The 17,518-nt window shown below is 45.9% G+C and overlaps 1 protein-coding gene across 3 annotated transcripts in view; it reads right to left on the reverse strand.

The window, feature by feature from the left end:
* The window catches only part of ADAMTS19 (ADAM metallopeptidase with thrombospondin type 1 motif 19), a 217,564-nt gene that overhangs the window by 142,616 nt on the left and 57,430 nt on the right, over positions 1–17,518 (reverse strand). For all 3 annotated transcript variants that reach the window (XM_020797556.3, XM_020797558.3, XM_020797555.3), the window contains exons 4-5: positions 3,430–3,602; positions 2,738–2,821 (exon numbers count right to left, since the gene is read on the reverse strand). In XM_020797556.3, the coding sequence (XP_020653215.3) occupies positions 2,738–2,821; positions 3,430–3,602 (257 nt within the window). The remainder of the gene's footprint in view (positions 1–2,737; positions 2,822–3,429; positions 3,603–17,518) is intronic.

Below are 17,518 nucleotides of genomic sequence, written 5' to 3' on the forward strand. Positions count from 1 at the left end.
CATTGATATTTGCATGGAGGAAGGAGGCTGTGTTGTGGGTACCATCTGTGTGGAATTATCTCTCCGTGTCAGTAGGCGGATCTTTATAAATGGTAGTAACCTGCAGTGATGCCTGGGATAGGTGTTTGGAGGAATGCTTAGGACGCTTTGATTGAGAATGTTATACAGTTGATGAAGGGCATTTCAAGGTTGGTTTAGATGGAAGGGTTGTATGAGTCGGTATCGAATACTGAGGCAGGTGTCGATGTCGAGGAGGAGATGGAGAGAGTGAAGGTGAATATCAGGGTAGATACGGTAAATTATAGCGAACCTATTTAGGTTCATCATAATATAGTTGTTCTTGAGGATCATCAGATATATATGGGTCATATTGGTAGTATCTATCTCTTCTATCATCTCGGAAGTGGTATTGAGAGGATTGTGGATAATAGTAGTACTCCCGGTGTGGGAGGTCGTACAGAGCAGGTGACAGATGTCATCTCTTCTCCCGGTGTTTTCGAGGAGAGTGGCAAGACAAATTGGAGCCGGATAGGAATTGCCTGCCCTGATGATGCAGGGCTCAAATGGGCTGAGGCCTGTCTGGAATGAACTTCAGCTGGAGAGAGGTCAATACTTGGCGGCAAGCTACCAGCGGAGGATGAAGCTTGGGCCGGAGGTAGAGATGGGTCATCTCTGTCAGACAGAGAGCCTAGATGATTCTTCCAGGATGGGAGATGGAAGTCGGTTGTGGCGGGTCGATCTGAGTGGATTTTGAAGTTTTTTTTTCAATTTCTTAGTGGTAGCCTTGTATTGTTTCTTCTTAGAAGAGACTAGAGACTGAGTCAAGGCCTTTGACGTTGACACATATTTCAATTTCGAAGCAGACTTCGACTTCTTATGATGGGGAGGAGGAGTTCTTGGCTGGAAGCAGGCATGGGTGGATTTTGCCGATCTGGTTGAGGGTTTGGAGACCATGCAGAGCCCATAGCGACTGGAGGTGGATTCAGAGATTTTTCCCAGAGGTAAGACCTCAATCTTTGTAAACACAGTTTTAGCGCTGGTTTAGTTAGCATTTTACACTTGGAGCAGGAGTGTGTAGGATGTTGTTCCCCAAGACAGAAAAGGCAACAATCGGTGAGCGGGATTTTATTTGCACATAAAATGTACCACTTGAAAGGTGGGGGGGCATAGAAGAGCATAGGAAACAGGAGGGAAAAAATGGTTGTGGGGGGAATCGGCAAAATGCAGGCAGAGAAAAAACTGGAATAAACTCACAGGGGAAACGACCAATAAAGAAAATGACTGAAAGGAATTTGAAATAAAAAAAGATTATTCGATAGGAAGTATTAATTCAATAGATCGCTCTTGTCTCTGAAACAGGTCTAGCCAACACGCTGGAGAAAAAGAACTGATGGGATCAGTGATGGGTAGAGCATGCGTTCCACGGGGGAACATCCCACTAATGTGTGTTTTAAGCTCTAGAAACCTCCGAGAGGTTCAGTGCAGTGCAGAACAACCTAATTGTGTGCCTTCACAGAGGCCACAAAGAAGAACAGGATATTTTAAGCAGGGCTGGGTTGAAGTTGACATTTTGCAAGCAAGTCACTCTCCCCATTGCTTTAATTATTACACTGCCTAGGAACTTCTTTAGTGCCCTCACTGATACTCAGAAGCAGCCCATGATCTGAGAAGGAGGGAGGCATGGTGTCCTTCCTGTCCAAGCCAAGGACTGCTGATGTTTACACTTTATCCCAAAGTCTCCTCCTTCTGAGGAAATATGATACCAAGTACAGTGGTATCTCAATTTACGAACTTAATCCGTATTGGAACGGCATTCGTTATGTCGAAAAGTTCATAAGTCAAGGCAAACTTTTCCATAGGAATGCATAGAAAACTATTTAATTCATACCTGCTGTTTTTCGTTCGTATGTCGAGGCGCTGTTTATAGGTAGAGGCATTAGTTCCTATAGGAACTAATGCACAGCCGGTTGATCCGTACTCTACCACTAGGGGGGAGATTTTTTTAAAATTTTTTTCTTCTTTTGACCTAAAAAGGGCAGGAAAGGGTTTTTCGGGAGTTTTTGGGTTCGTAAGTCAAGGCTCCGTTCGCAAGTCAAAGCAACGTTTTGCGAACAGAGCCGTTCGTAATTCGAATCGTTCACGAATGGAGACGTTTGTAAGTCAAGGTACCACTGTAGTCAGTTGGATTTGACTGTATTATGGCAGTACAGAGAACAAACAAATCAAATTCAGAGTGAGGGTTGCCCAATTTGAAATAAAAAGCTCTGAAGCAACAGTCAGTTGGTGCTGTGTAGGAACTCATTTTAGAGCACTGTTGCCATACTTGCATGCTGCAGACAGGGAGAAATGCAGCCATGCTTTCAACATTACCCAACCTTTAGACCAGTCATTCTCAACAGGGGGCAGAGGGCATATAGGCCCTTGGGGGACCTGGCACATTTGAAGGGGAGCACAGATTGGAAACACTTGTTCACATACCAACTTATAAGGTTCATCATGCAACTTATTCTAATTCAACCTGTATCTCTTTCACATTGTGGTTATAGTCATGCCAAAAAAAGAGGGTTGAGAATGGCTACTTTAGATAAACACCCTGCCAAATTATTAACAGCAGAGTAAGACTTTCTACTGTTTCATGTGCCCTCCCTTTTCGGTGTCATTAGCCATTGTGTATCTGTTATATATTCTATATTCTAAAAATCTTTACACAGAAAAGATAAATGCAGTACTTTCTTACTGGAGTCTCATGTAGCAGAACTAGCTTAGTCACTCGAAGGTTCACTTGAACTCCAAGGCTCTTGTGTTGAAAAAGATTGAATACCTAATAACAAGAAGGAATAGAGAAACTGAATATTACTAGAAAAAATCTTAAGCTAATGGGAACAGCATCTTGCAAACCTTGATTTTTTAGGCTGTTTTGCATTTGGTCCTGGTGTAAGCGTTCCAACACCCAAAATTTCCACAAATTAGGAACGAAAGCCTCATTAGTTTGGGTGGGATGGGGAAGAAGAGCCCATCTGTATTTGCAAATACGTATCTTTTTTTGTTAAAATCAGAAGAACTTGTTACAGAGAATTTTATACCAGCATTTATGGAACATGTGAGTGATCTCTGCTTTTGTTCTGAACATACAAAATGTCATAGAGAACCACTCTGATAAAATTGCAGTAGGGGAAGAAGTAGGCTGTTATACCTCATAACACATTCAAGCCAAACACACTAACAGAGGTCAAAAAGTTAGTTTTGCACCGGATCTGGAGATGGGTTCAGACCTTTGTACCATCATAAAAATATAACTCAGGCTTGTGCTATAAAGTGGAACCCAGTTTTCCAGTTCTAATGGCTGATGCAGTAAGGTCATATCTTTTGTTTTACTGAATAAAACCAACATTATTATATTTTCATGCTAAAAAGTTCCAAATTTCCTACCATATTTAGAATTGTTAGAATAAATCTCCTGGCTGCATCTGCCCCATGATATGAAACCATAGCTGGATCCGCAACAACTACAGTCTCTACATTATATTCTTGAGGTAATTTATAGGAATATCTCTTTCTTCTACCACTTTCTGTTCCTCTTAGACCCTTGGTTCTTCTTTTTTCTGCAACAAAACAAAACAAAAACTAGGTGACACACATACACAAACAGAAAGATGTTTTATGCTAACTATTGATTCATCTAGATCAGTATTATGTAAGTTGTAGTAGCTCTCCTATGCCTCAGGCAAAATTCTTCCCCAGCCCTATTGGGAGTTGTCAGGTATTGCACCTAAGATATTCTGCATCCAAAAGGTAACATACAACACTAATATAAATTTGGCGTACTGCCTAGTCATCTTCAGGAAAATGTTTCCCTGAAATGCTTTGTTCTTGAAGATTTTTTCCTTCAAAATTCTAGTATGTTTTTGTTCAAAACTTCAGTGACTGTCAGAATATGACATCTTGGGTTTAGCTGAATTTTTCCATTCACTGTGGAGAATCCCTTCCTTATTCCCAATGCCTGTGAGTACACGGATCTCTTGACACCATGTTTTAACCACCAATAGTGTGTTTTAGACATTGATTATAGGGAAAACTTTCCAACTTAAGAGCTTCCTATGCTGTAGAAGCAAATTAGGAGCATACCACACTGGAAACTTTCCCCTTCTTCTCCAGAGCCTGATCCTACCTAGGTCCAAATCTACCTTTGCTGGGCTTCCTAAATGAGAACTCTTCACGATAGCCTTCTCTGACAGTTACAGAAAAAAAAGTATCACTTAAAAAGTTAGGTTACCTACCTGTAACCATGCTTCTTCTAGTGCATAGGTCGGGAACAGGGGTAAATTACCCCAAATGGGGTAAAAGTGAAAATCCTGGGGGTAATGAGCAGAATGCTACCCCCTCCCTCCCACCCACCCCCACCCTCTGCAGCCAAACCTCAAATTGTAAGCCACATCTCCCTGTTACTTCCTTGGTTGCAGCAGGGCACTTGTAAATCCTCCGTTCATTCAGAGATCAGAGATAAGCCTGCTTGATTGGTTACAGCTGTGGATTAGCCCCAGGCAATCAATCAATCAATCAATCTGGGGCTTCTGAATGACTGCTTCCTCCAGAAATGACTGCAAAGAAGCAGGAGGAGGGAAAGGAGCAAGGAGCAAACAAGGGAAGGAGGGAAGAAAGGTGCGAGAGACAGAGGACTTCATCAAGTTTATTTAAATGTATTGAGAAAATGGAGGGAGGGAGAAAATGGAGGGGGGGTAAATGGAGGGAGGGTGGGTGGATGTGTGTGTGTGAAGGAGAGAGAGAGAGAGAGCCTGACTCAAAACTATGAAAAAAAACAAGCAAGAAAAAGAGAAACCTTGAATTAGGGGAGGGAAAGGGTGGCTTTTTAAGGTGCTGTCTAGGTTTATCATTGCTTTCCTTCCAAGAAGCAGGCATCTTTGAATTTTGTGGCTGCTGTCAACCTCTGCAGTGATCATGGAGCCCAAGAACGCAAAATCTGTCACTGCCTCCATATCTGCCCCTTCTATTTGCCAGGAGGTGATGGGACCAGTGGCCATGATCTTAGTTGTTTTGATGTTGAGCTTCTGACCATTTTTTGCACTCTCCTCTTTCAACCTCATTAAGAGGTTCTTTAATTCCTCCTCACTTTCTGCCATCTTTTGCAAAGTCAGTGAAGCAGAAGTAGATGTTTTTATGGAACTCTCAGGCTTTCTCCATAATCCAGTGCATGTTAGCAATTTGGTTTCTAGTTCCTCTGCCCCTTTGAAATCCATCTTGTACTTCTGGGAATTCTCGGTCCACATACTGCTGAAGCCTACCTTGTAGGATTTTGAGCATAACCTTGCTAGCGTGTGAAAAGAGTGCAATTGTACAGTAGTTGGAGCATTCTTTGGCACTGCCCTTCTTTGGGATTGGGATGTAGACTGATCTTTTCCAGTCCTCTGGCCACTGCTGAGTTTTCCATTGATGACGATTAAAAAAATAGCGCACTGGTCCTTTGATGTTGTGCTGTGGCACCAGAGTGGGTGACATGGCCTTTAGCCTGTTTTATTCCTTTTTGCACACCACACATAGAAGGATTAAAGTGGTAGGGAAAGCCCCCTCCCCAATTCTGCGTTGGCTGTCTCTAGCAAGCATGTCATTGCTAGCACCACTCTGGTAGCAACTGATGATGATTAAATCCTCTGCGAACTAGCAAAAAATTAATGCAACTTGCTAGGCACGTTGGACACCTTACTACACCCTATACCACACCATGGCTAGAGTGCAATGTGTTCCAGCAAAAATAGTGCACACCTTTATCAAATTTGGTGCATCCTGCTAGTTTGGTACACAGCCTGTGTAGATTCAATAATATTTTTAATTCAAATAATGTATGATTTCCTGACACAACTCCGGGAGGCAGTAGAAGACAGGAGGGCCTGGCGTGCTCTGGTCCATGGGGTCACGAAGAGTCGGACACGACTAAACGACTAAACACACACACACAAACACATGATTTCCTTCCTTTTGAATCAAGGGGGTAATGTTGGTGTATATAAATTTTTTTTGGGGGGGGTAAAAGGTAAAAAATTTCCCTGACCCCTGTTCTAGTGGTACTCTGTGAATTCACATAAATGGGTTAATCCTGTGCCTGCGCAAGACATCCAGAAGATTCTAGAGCTTGGAAAAAAGAAACAATTTAGTTCCCCCCTGCATGGTATAGGCTCCACCCCCTCAACCTTCCTTTCAGTTCCCTGAGTCCACCGTTACCATATAGAGTGAAGATGAGTATGAAAATTTGATAGTATTGAGATGGACAACAGGGAGGAAAGAAGGGATGTGTGAATTCACAGAGTACCACTAGAAGAACCATAGTTACAGGTAGGTAACCTAACTTTCTTCATAATGGTCTCTGTGAATGCACACAAATGGGTGATTAGCAAGCTGTACTCACCAGAAGGAGGGCCGTCACAGTATCAAGGATGCCAGTATCAATGTATTCACGAAGGCTCTGTGACAGTATCGCCCTTCCAAAGGCCGCATCACTTTTGGCTCTGACATCGAGGGGGTAGTGTCTCATGAACGTCAGAGGGTTAGACCAGGTAGCTGCTCTACAGATGTTCTGTATCTGAATACCCTTGAGTAGAGCTGTCGAAGTGGAGACCGCTCTAGTACAATGTGCCTTCAAACCATCCGGTATAGGCTTATTAGCACGCTGATAAGCCAACTGTATGAGTTGGACTATCCATCGGGATATGGTTTGTGGAGAAGCAGGAGCACCTTTGGTGGGTCTGTGACAGCATAAGAGAATGTGTGGAGAACGCCTGAGGTGTTTATGTCACATACAGCACTGATGGTACCTGTCTGTCATGGGTTTGGAGGGAAAGTTCCATCCTATGGGGAGTGGAAGGCGGGACATCAGGGGGGAGGAGCTGTACTGTATATATTTGGGGGAAGTCCTTCGTAAGGGGGCTGACGTGGAGAAGTGGAGTTGGAGTCTGTGGGTCAGACTGGGTACAACTGTTCGTCAGATAGTACATACCTGATAGGTTCAGGTTTCTATCTAGGTAGCCAGAACGGATAGGTTCAGGGTCTGTGCGTTACCTTAGAGTGTTCCGGGGGAACCAATCTGTTGTATGTGTATGATTGGGACTATACCAAGTTCCAGTATCCTATTTACCTGATCCTTTTATTTACCCTGTTTGTTTTTTCAATAAACCTTGTTCTCTTGTTTATTAAAATCCATTCCTGGTCTGGGTGACTTGGTAGAGCGAATGGTTGGTGGCAGCATAACTACAGGGTGGGATACTCCAGTAGGTCTGGGGTTGCTACATTTATTGGTGTCCAGCGGGTGGGATCCGACTGGTCCAGTTGCCCAGTGGTCCAGGAAAGCCTTGGCTAGTGTGCCCAGAGCAAGGGGGGGTCTAGTCAGGGAAAATCTGAGGGCGCGTAGGTAATCTTCTAGGCTTACCTCACGGGGAGGTAGGCTAGTGGAAGAACGTGCAAACTCAGATTGGGGGACTAGATTAGGGAGCTCTGAGGCAACCCGTTTTGGCGGGAAAGGGCTGAGGCAAAGCTGCGTGAAGTAACAGTGATCTAGCCTGTCTGCTGAGAGGCCTAGCAGAGGGGGTGAATTCTGTCTGGCAACAGTTGCAAGTGGGTGCTGGAGGGACAGCAGCAGTCTATAGAAGGCTGTTTCTGAGGCAAAAGGAAAAAAGTTGTCACTTTATTTTGAGGCGTGACTTTTGAAGGCAGCCTGGTCTGGGGGGATTATGCCCTTGACTCGAAGCCAAATGGCAGAAATGGGGGAAGTGAGAGAACCACAGGGAGACCAAGGTTCTGAGGAGGAATTTGGCTCAGTGCAGGATGAGAGCACGGGAGAACTGACCTCAGAACTCAGAAAAATGCTCCTAGCCCAACAGCATGAACTGAGGGTGAGGGAAATGGAGGAAAGGGAAAGGGAGAAACAAAGACAATTTGAAATGGAAAGGGAAGAGAAACAGAGACAGTTGGAGTTAGAAAGAATGGCGTTTGAGCTGAATAAGCTGGAAATAATGAGTAGAAATAGGAATAACAATAATAATGAGGGGAACCCAGGGAATGGGGAAGGCAGCCTGTCTAAAACTGACTTGAAGAAATTCCCTGTGTACAACAAGGGAGATTGCCCTGAGGTGTTCTTTTCCCTCGTGGAAAGAGCGTTTGTGGACTTCTCAGTAAGGGAAACTGAGAAGATGACCATTATGCGATCTTTAATCAGTGGCAGCCTGGCAGAAGTCTATGCAGAGATGCCAGTGGAACTGCTGAAAGACTTCGCTGAGTTTAAAAAACTGGTGTTTGCCCGGCATGGGATAAATGCTGAACAGCTGAGGCAAAAATTCAGGTCACTCACAAAAAAACCAGAGCAGACTTTTACCCAAGTGGGGGCCCAACTGGTGAGGTTGCTAGAGAAATGGCTGTCTCAGGAGGGGACAGAGACCTTCCAGCAGCTCAAAGACCTGATAGCGCTGGAGCAATTTTATTCAGTCCTGCATGGGGAACTAAAGTTCCATGTGAGAGAGAGGAAACCGAAAACTGTGACAGAAGCGGCGGAGATCGCAGATTTTATTTCCCAAATAAGGAAGCCCTTAGGTGCTGAGGGGAAAACTGTGGGTAAGCCCAAAGAAACCTACAGCAGGTACTCTCAGGGACCAGGGAAAAACCAGCAAGTGGGAGGGGCCCATGTTGAAGGGAAGCCCTCTGACATGAAACCACCAAGACCTCAGATTTTGGAAGGAAAACCAAAAACAGATGAGAAAGACTCCAAGTACAGCAGAAAATGTTATTTCTGTCAAGGAAAGGGCCATCTAATCTCAGAGTGTGAGAAATTAAAGCAGCTAAAGGGAAATTTGCCTCATGATTTGAGTGGAACCAAGCCAAAAGCTGTGTTCTGTGTCCAGACAGAGCAAAGCTCCTTGCCACTGAGGGAGCCTGTTGCCATGGCGACTCACTCTGGACCAGTTACATCTGCTGATCAGGCTGGGGAAAATGGTCCTCTTGTGGAGGTCAAGCGCTGCTTACTAGTTAGGACAGATTCGCAATTGTTTGAGACCGCTGGGGTGGACGTAGGAATACTGGACCATCAGTATAGGGGGCTAAGGGATACTTGTTCCCAGGTGACCCTGTGCCATCCAGACATTATTCCTAGGAAGCATATAATACCAAATGAGAGCCTGAAGGTGGCAGGGATTGAGGGGCAGGTGATCTCACTGCCAGTAGCTGAGGTACCTGTGAGCTTTCAAGGCTGGAGGGGAGTCTGGCGTCTAGCGATTTCATCGACTCTGCCAGCAGCTGTGCTCGTGGGAAATGACCTGGCTGAACATGTGAAACGGGTGCTAGTGATTACACGCTCACAAGCTACCACGGGGACAGTTCAGGGGGGTACTGAAGAGCCCGAGGCTGAAGCAGATGAGGGTAGTCCCGAAGCGGTGGCAGAAACCTTAACCACAGACAGCAAATTTGGCCAAGAGCAAAAGGCAGATGCCACTCTCCGAAAGTGTTTTGAAAAGGTGACAGACACCCAGCTAACACCTGAAACCCCAGCGAGATTTCACGGGAAAAAGGGAATTTTATATAGAGAGACCCTGATGAATATCTCAAAAGGGGGAGATGGGATCAGAAGTCAGCTAGTGGTACCTGAAAAGTATCGCCCCATGATCTTACAAAGGGGGCACTCTGACGTGTTTGCTGCGCACTTGGGGGTGAACAAAACACAGCAGAGAATCACACAAAATTTTTACTGGCCTGAAATAGGGAAGCAGATCAAGGAGTTCTGTAAACAATGTGATGTGTGTCAGAGGCAGGGGAATAACCATGACAGGACCAAAGCGAAGTTGTGCCCTTTGCCTGTGACTGACACCCCGTTCAAATGTATAGGAGTGGATATTGTGGGACCTTTGCCCAAGGCCACAAAGAGGGGGAACCGGTTCATTCTCACCATTGTGGACCATGCCACGAGGTACCCCGAAGCCATTCCCTTGACTAACATCGAAACTAACACAGTGGCAGATGCCTTGGTGGGGTATATGTCCAGGATGGGATTTGCCTCAGAAATAATCACAGATTTGGGCACATCGTTTACATCAAAGCTCATGAAACGGTTATGGCAAATCTGTGGAATTAAGCACAAGGAAACCACTGCCTATCACCCCGAAAGTAATGGGTTAACGGAGAAGTTCAATGGGACTCTGATGCGCATGATTAGGGCTTACTTGGCAGAGAATCCAAACAATTGGGACCAGAAGCTGCAATCCCTTTTGTTTGCTTACCGATCAGTGCCCCAAGCCAGTACCGGGTTCAGTCCGTTTGAACTTTTGTTTGGGAGAAAAGTAAAAGGTCCACTTGATTTAATCAAACAGAATTGGGAGCAGATCACCCAGGGTGACCCACAAGATGTTGTGACGTATATAGACACTTTAATGAATGACCTGAAGAGAAACCTAGAGCTAGCAGCAGAAAACCTGCAAGCTCAGAAGGTCAGACAGAAAACATGGTATGACCAGAAAGCCAGGGAGAGGCACTTTAACCCAGGGGAGGAAGTGCTTTGGCTTAGGCCCTGCAAAGAGAACAAACTGCAGCTCAAATGGGCAGGACCATACAGGGTCATTTCCAAGATGTCGGACCTGAACTACCTTATAGAACAGGAGGAACACCAAGCAAGGAGGGTGGTACATGTGAATGCCCTGAAACCCTACTACAGAGGGGAACAGAGGGTTTTATTTGCCATAAAAGCAGCTGAGAGTGAGGAAGCTGAATTGCCCTTCTGGGAGGGTAGAGGGGAAGTGAAATACAACCCAGATGAGGTGAAGATCAGTCCTGCACTCACCCAAGACCAGCAGCAAGAACTAAAAGTGCTGCTCACGAAATATCATAAGGTTTTTTCAAATAAGCCGGGGATAGTGAAGGGAGTGATGCATCGGATCCACACAGGGGATGCACCCCCGCAAGCAGTATCCCCGTACCGAGTGACGGGACCCTATAGGGACAAGGTGCGGAAGGAGCTGGACGAGATGCTTAGGGAGAACATAATCGTCCCCTCTTCTAGTCCTTGGTCCTCTCCGATAGTCCTGGTGGACAAGCCTGATGGGAGCATTAGATTTTGTGTAGATTACCGGAAATTAAACCGCGTAACCACTCCTGATGCCTACCCAATGCCCAGGCTAGACAACCTGATTGAAACCATAGGGGGTTGTCGGTTCATTTCATCATTGGACCTAGTAAAGGGTTACTGGCAATTAAGGATTGATCCCAGGGATCAGGAAAAGACCGCATTTTGCAGCCCTTTCGGTCTATATGAGTTTAGAATACTTAGTTTTGGTCTCAGAAATGCACCAGCCACATTCCAAAGGCTGATGGACCAGACCTTAGCAGGGCTCAGTGACTTTACTGTGGCCTACATTGACGATATAGGGATCTTCAGCAATACCTGGGAAGATCACCTGAAACACCTGGAGATAGTGCTGCAGAGGTTAAGTGCAGCAGGGCTAACAGTAAAGGCAAGCAAGTGTCAGCTGGGTAGCCCAGAAATAAAATACTTGGGTCACATAGTAGGGGGAGGAGTGATCAAACCCCTAGAGGCCAAGATAGAAGCCGTTCGTGATTGGCCCAGACCCAACACCAAGAAAAAAGTCAAATCATTTCTTGGGTTGGTGGGCTACTACAGAAAGTTCATCCCGAGGTTTAGCGAGATGGCGACTCCGCTGACCGATCTGACGCGGAAGAAGACTGATGACCGCATCCCGTGGACCAGCGACTGTGAGGAGGCGTTCCAGAGGTTGAAGGAGGCGCTCATCCATTATCCAGTGCTGCGTGCTCCCGACTTCCACCGTGAGTTCATCATCTACACCGATGCGTCTAACAGCGGGGTAGGAGCAGTTCTTTGACAGGAGGATGAAAATGGTGACCAGCATCCAGTGTCCTACCTGAGTAGGAAACTCCAGAAAGGTGAGAGACATTTGGCAACCGTGGAAAAGGAGTGCCTGGCCATAGTATACGCGATTCAGAAGGCCAAACCTTACATCTGGGGAAGACATTTTGTTCTGTGCACTGACCACTCACCACTGCAGTGGTTAAAGACAATGAAAACACATAATAGTAAACTTATGAGGTGGGCTTTAAACCTGCAAGATTTTGATTTTGAAGTGAAGGTGGTCAGAGGGACAATGAACTGTGTTGCTGACGCCTTGTCAAGAAGACCCGACGAGTGAAGACGGCGAAGAAACCATGGACTGTGTATATTGGTGACCAAAAGTTAAATGTACCTGTTTATTGAACAGGCGTGGTTTGTATTAATAAAGGTAACTTAATGTATTGCAAATATTAATGTATAAATGCATAAGTGATATGTTTGACCTAGAGTGAGTAAGTATGGGTTATGGGATTGTATTATAATGTATAACTGTTTATGTGTTTTGATCCTGGTTGTTTTTTTGGAGAAAAGCACTTTAGCTTTTCCCCGCAAAACAACTTATATAGGGGAGAGGTGTCACATACAGCACTGATGGTACCTGTCTGTCATGGGTTTGGAGGGAAAGTTCCATCCTATGGAGAGTGGAAGGCGGGACATCAGGGGGGAGGAGCTGTACTGTATATATTTGGGGGAAGTCCTTCGTAAGGGGGCTGACGTGGAGAAGTGGAGTTGGAGTCTGTGGGTCAGACTGGGTACAACTGTTCGTCAGATAGTACATACCTGATAGGTTCAGGTTTCTATCTAGGTAGCCAGAACGGATAGGTTCAGGGTCTGTGCGTTACCTTAGAGTGTTCCGGGGGAACCAATCTGTTGTATGTGTATGATTGGGACTATACCAAGTTCCAGTATCCTATTTACCTGATCCTTTTATTTACCCTGTTTGTTTTTTCAATAAACCTTGTTCTCTTGTTTATTAAAATCCATTCCTGGTCTGGGTGACTTGGTAGAGCGAATGGTTGGTGGCAGCATAACTACAGGGTGGGATACTCCAGTAGGTCTGGGGTTGCTACAGTTTAGTACGGTGAAGATAGACGGCAAGAGCTCTTCTGACATTGAGGGTGTGGAGTTTACACTGTATTGGCGTGGACGGAGAAAGAAATAATGTTGGGAGCACAATAGGCTGGTTGATATGAAATTCCGAAACCATCTTTGGTAGGAAAGAGACGTTGAGGCATAAAGTAACCTTGTCAGGATGCATTTGGAGGTAAGGAGGATCTGACCGGAGTGCGGCTAGTTCGCTTGCTCTTCTGGCTGATGTGATAGCCATGAGAAAGGCAGTCCTTAGGGAGAGCAACTTCTCAAAACAAGTAGCCATAGGTTCAAATGGTGGTTTGGTAAGGGCTTCCAATACAAGTGGAAGGGACCATTGTGGTACGATATGCTGTGAAGGGGGCCAGATAATCTGCAGGACTTTAAGGAATCTTTTAACTGTAGGATGGGAGAGAAGTTTGGCAGAGCAAGATTGAGGAGGTTGGTGAGCCATGATTGCTGAGATGTACACTTTGAGAGTGGAATGACCAAGTCCAAGATTGAAGAGGCATAATACAAAGGTAAGTACGGTGGAGAGAGATGCTGGTACTGGGACAAGTCCGTTCGATTGAGTAAACTTAGTAAAGGATTTCCACTTACTGTCGTAGAGACAGGAAGTAGATGGCTTTCACGCTTTGTCTAAGATCGCACGGAACTGGGGGTTCCACGCGGTCAGGTGGAGAGACTGGACATCGGGATGGAGAAGGGCCCCATCGTTCTGCGAGAGGAGGGACGGTATTGGAGGTAAGTGAAGTATTTCCTCCGTTATTTCCGATACGTGAGTGAACCATGGTTGGCACGGCCACCAAGGAGCGATGAGGATTGCGTTTGTTCAGTATTGAATGATTCTGGTTACGGTTTTGAGAAGCAGTGGTATTGAAGGAAACAGGTAAGTGAGCTCCCCATACCAGGAAGGTGTCTCCGAGGGAGGAGGCATCTATGCCTGCCCTGGAACAGTATCGGTTGCATTTGGTATTCAAGTGGGATGCAAAAAGATCTACTGTGGGCGGCCCCGATCGATGGCAAATGTCCATGAAGACTGTTTGGTTGAGAGCCCACTCGTGCATCCTGATGGGTAGCCTGCTTAGGCGGTCTGCCAGGAAATTGTCTTGGGATGAAATGTGGATCGCTTGAGGAAAGATTTGCTGAGTACGGCACCATTCCCAGAAATGTATGGTCAAGCGAAGGAGGGGCAGGGATCGAGTTCTGCCCTGTCTGTTTATGTAATGTATTACTGTGGTATTGTCCGTTACTATCTGCACTACTTGTCCTTTGATATGTGGGAGGAAAGCCTGGAAGGCTTTTATGACGGCCAACATCTCTAGCTGATTTATGTGAATGGTCTTCTGACGTTTCGTCCACAGGCCGAGAATTTGCAGCTCTTGACAATGAGCCGCCCAACCTGAGGGGCTGGCATCCATGATGACCTGGATGGATAGATAAGGAGGGTGAAATAGTCTCCCCATCGATAGGTTGTTGGGAATATTCCACCAGGCGAGATGGTGCGCCACATGTGGAGGGACCCGTAGCTTTTTTGTAGGAGGGTCCATTAGGGGATCGTACTGGGTGAGGAACCAAGACTGAAGTGGTCGGAGCTTGAGTCTTGCGTGAAGCACCACTGAAGTGCTGGACGCCATAAGACCTAAGAGGTGCTGAGTATCGAACGCAGTCACGGTTGCGAACAGTGTAAATTTGTGGACTGCCACCTGGATCTTTAGAATTCTTTGAGGCAGTAGGAAGGCTCTTGTGTGGATAGAGTCCAGAGTTGCTCCTATGTAGGAGACAATTCAGGAAAATACGAGGTGAGATTTTTGCCTGTTGATCTTCAACCCGAGTTTGTTTAGAATACAGAGAGTGAGATTTCTGGCAGAGACGGCATCTTGATAGGATTTTGCCAATTGTCGATATAGGGAAAGATCTTTATCCCTCTGGTACAGAGGTACGCCACAACTGGAGCCATGCATTTTGTAAATGTCCTGGGGGCTGTGGAGAGCCCGAATGGGAGAGCAGTGAATTGAAAGGTGCTGTGATGAAACCGGAACTGAAGAAATTTTTGTTGAGGCAGGTGGATGGAAATGTGGAATTAGGTGTCCTGCAAGTCAATGGTGACGAACCAGTTTCCCTGAGACAGGAGAGAAAGAATGGAATCAAGTGTTAACATACATAACTTCTTATACAATATGTAGTGATTGAGATCTCTAAGGTCCATGATAGGTCTTTCTTGGGGACTGCAAAGTAGCAAGAGAAGAAACCCTCACTGATGTCAGAAGATGGAACTCTGACTATCGCCCCTTTAGAAAAGAGAAACGAGATTACCAGATGTAATAGCACCGAAAATGGAGTAGTTCTGACAGAAACTGGTAAAGGGGTTAGCGAGAATTCTGTTAAATAACGTTTCTCAATGATGTTAACAACCCATTTGTCTGTGGTAATGTTGCACCACTCTGAAAGGAATGGTAACAGTCTGGTGGCAAATGAAAAATTAGGAGAATTGCTTACCCCTATGCTGAGTCTTACGAAAGGACTGCTTGGGGCTATGAAAGCGTTGTTGCTTAAACAGCGGAGTGGTGGACTGTGCAGGTTGATAGGTCCGATCATGCTGTTGTTTACTGTACCAAAAGGGTTGGTATTGAGTAGAGGATTGGTACAGAGGCTTCTTGTAAGCCGGTTTGTGGTACCGATATGGCTGGTATGGTACATACGATTTAGACATTTTTCCTCATTTTGTGAATATTCTCCATGATCTCGTCTGTTTTGGAGTTAAAAGGTCCAATAGCATCGAAGGGAAGATCTTCGATTTTAGTCTTAGTGTCGTCGAGAATGTTAGCCGCTCTAAGCCACACGTGACGTCTGATAGCTATTGCGGTTAACATAGACTTGGAGGCCGTATCCGCTGTGTGTTTTGCGGCAGACCTCTGTTGTTTGATGAGGGTATTAGCCTCTTCGTAGATGTTGAGAGCCTCGGTTTTAGAAGGATCAGGCAGAGTCTGTAACATGGGGAGTATTTTATCCCAAATATGTTTCTGGTAAGTGCCCATGATCGCTTGATAGTTGGCGATTTTAATTAGTAAGGCAGCAAGAGAATAGAGCTTTTTGCCTAGGGCATTGGTCTTTTCCCCTTCTTTGTCGATGGGCGTAACAGATGACTGAGTATGCGACTTATATTGGGCAGCTTCGACCACAATGGAGTTGGGTGAAGGATGTTTGGTGAGGAATTCGGAGTCTGATCCATGAGTCTTATAATGGTGCTCGATCTTGCGAGGGACTTGGACAGCTGCAGGTGATTTATCCCAAGAGGTTTTGACCAGGTTGAAGAGAGCTGGTATAAGGCTTACACTAGCAGGGGAGGCTTTGTCCTGCTCCATGTTGTGAAAGACTAAGTCCTGTTCCTGTTGTGGGATCTGTGCATCTAATTGGAGAGTTTTAGCTATATGCATGATTAGCTGTGTGTAGGATGAGAAGTCCTCTAAGGAGAGTTGGGATGATGGACCCTGACCACCAGCATCAGGAACGTCAGAGTCACTGGAGGCCAAAGAGTGGTCGCTGTGGAAGGACTGAGAGATGATGGAAGGGGAGCGACATGGTATCATATCCCCTGGTACAATGTCCATGTCAGACTGAGTAGATGGGGAAAACAGCTCTGAATCATGTCCTCCGGGACCAGAGTAAAGAGTAGTAGCCTGTACCAAGGGACGGCGGCTATTGTGTTTAGCGCGTTTAGGAGGCGCTGTAGGTACTGTGGGTGCTCACCTTTTACGTGAAGGAGGCGCCTGTGGTGTAGAAAAATCCGCTTGGGTTTGTGGATGAAGTTGCAACGGCAGGGCTACGGTATGGTGCCACGCCGGTTGAGGAAAAGCTGTGCTCTGATATTCAAGTGGATAAGCATAACCCTGGTATGGGTATGGCTCGTATGGAGCGTAGACAGGGTGACCAAACTGTGGCAGACCCTGTTGACAGTACCCATCACTGCATCTTGTGGTTGGTATGGAGTTGTATGCTTACGCTTCTCTGTCCTCTTTCTAGGAGTGTCATGGACAGACTCCTGTTCCGATGGAGACTCAATATCAGCCCACCCTGAGTATCAAGGGCTAGATGGGACAATGGCCAGGCCGGCAGCTGGCGCAGCCTCAAAACGACCCGAGTTTGGAGACATGCACATAATGTCCTGAGCCGTCTGGGCTGGAAGAATGTGCTCCTCAGTATCAGAGAGTCCGATGCCTTCTCTCAGACTCCTCGAGTAGTATGGGAGGTGCGGGAGGAGGTGAAGTAGAATGTTTAGATGGCTTCTTCAGTTTCTTAGGTTTGTCGTTGATTTTCTTTTTTATAGAAATGGCGGGACTAGAATGTGCCTTGGCTTTAGGCAGTTTAAAGGCTTCCTTGGACTTCACAGGTAAGGAGATGGTAAGAGACAACTGTTTGGCAGGGGAAGGCGCCGATTTAGAAGCCTCCGAGTGAAGAGGAGAAGCTCTAGAATCTTCCGGACATCCTGCACAGGCACAGGATTAACGCATTTGTGTGCAT

Source organism: Pogona vitticeps, chromosome 2 (assembly GCF_051106095.1).
Source record: "Pogona vitticeps strain Pit_001003342236 chromosome 2, PviZW2.1, whole genome shotgun sequence".
NCBI classification, from domain to species: Eukaryota; Metazoa; Chordata; class Lepidosauria; order Squamata; family Agamidae; genus Pogona; species Pogona vitticeps.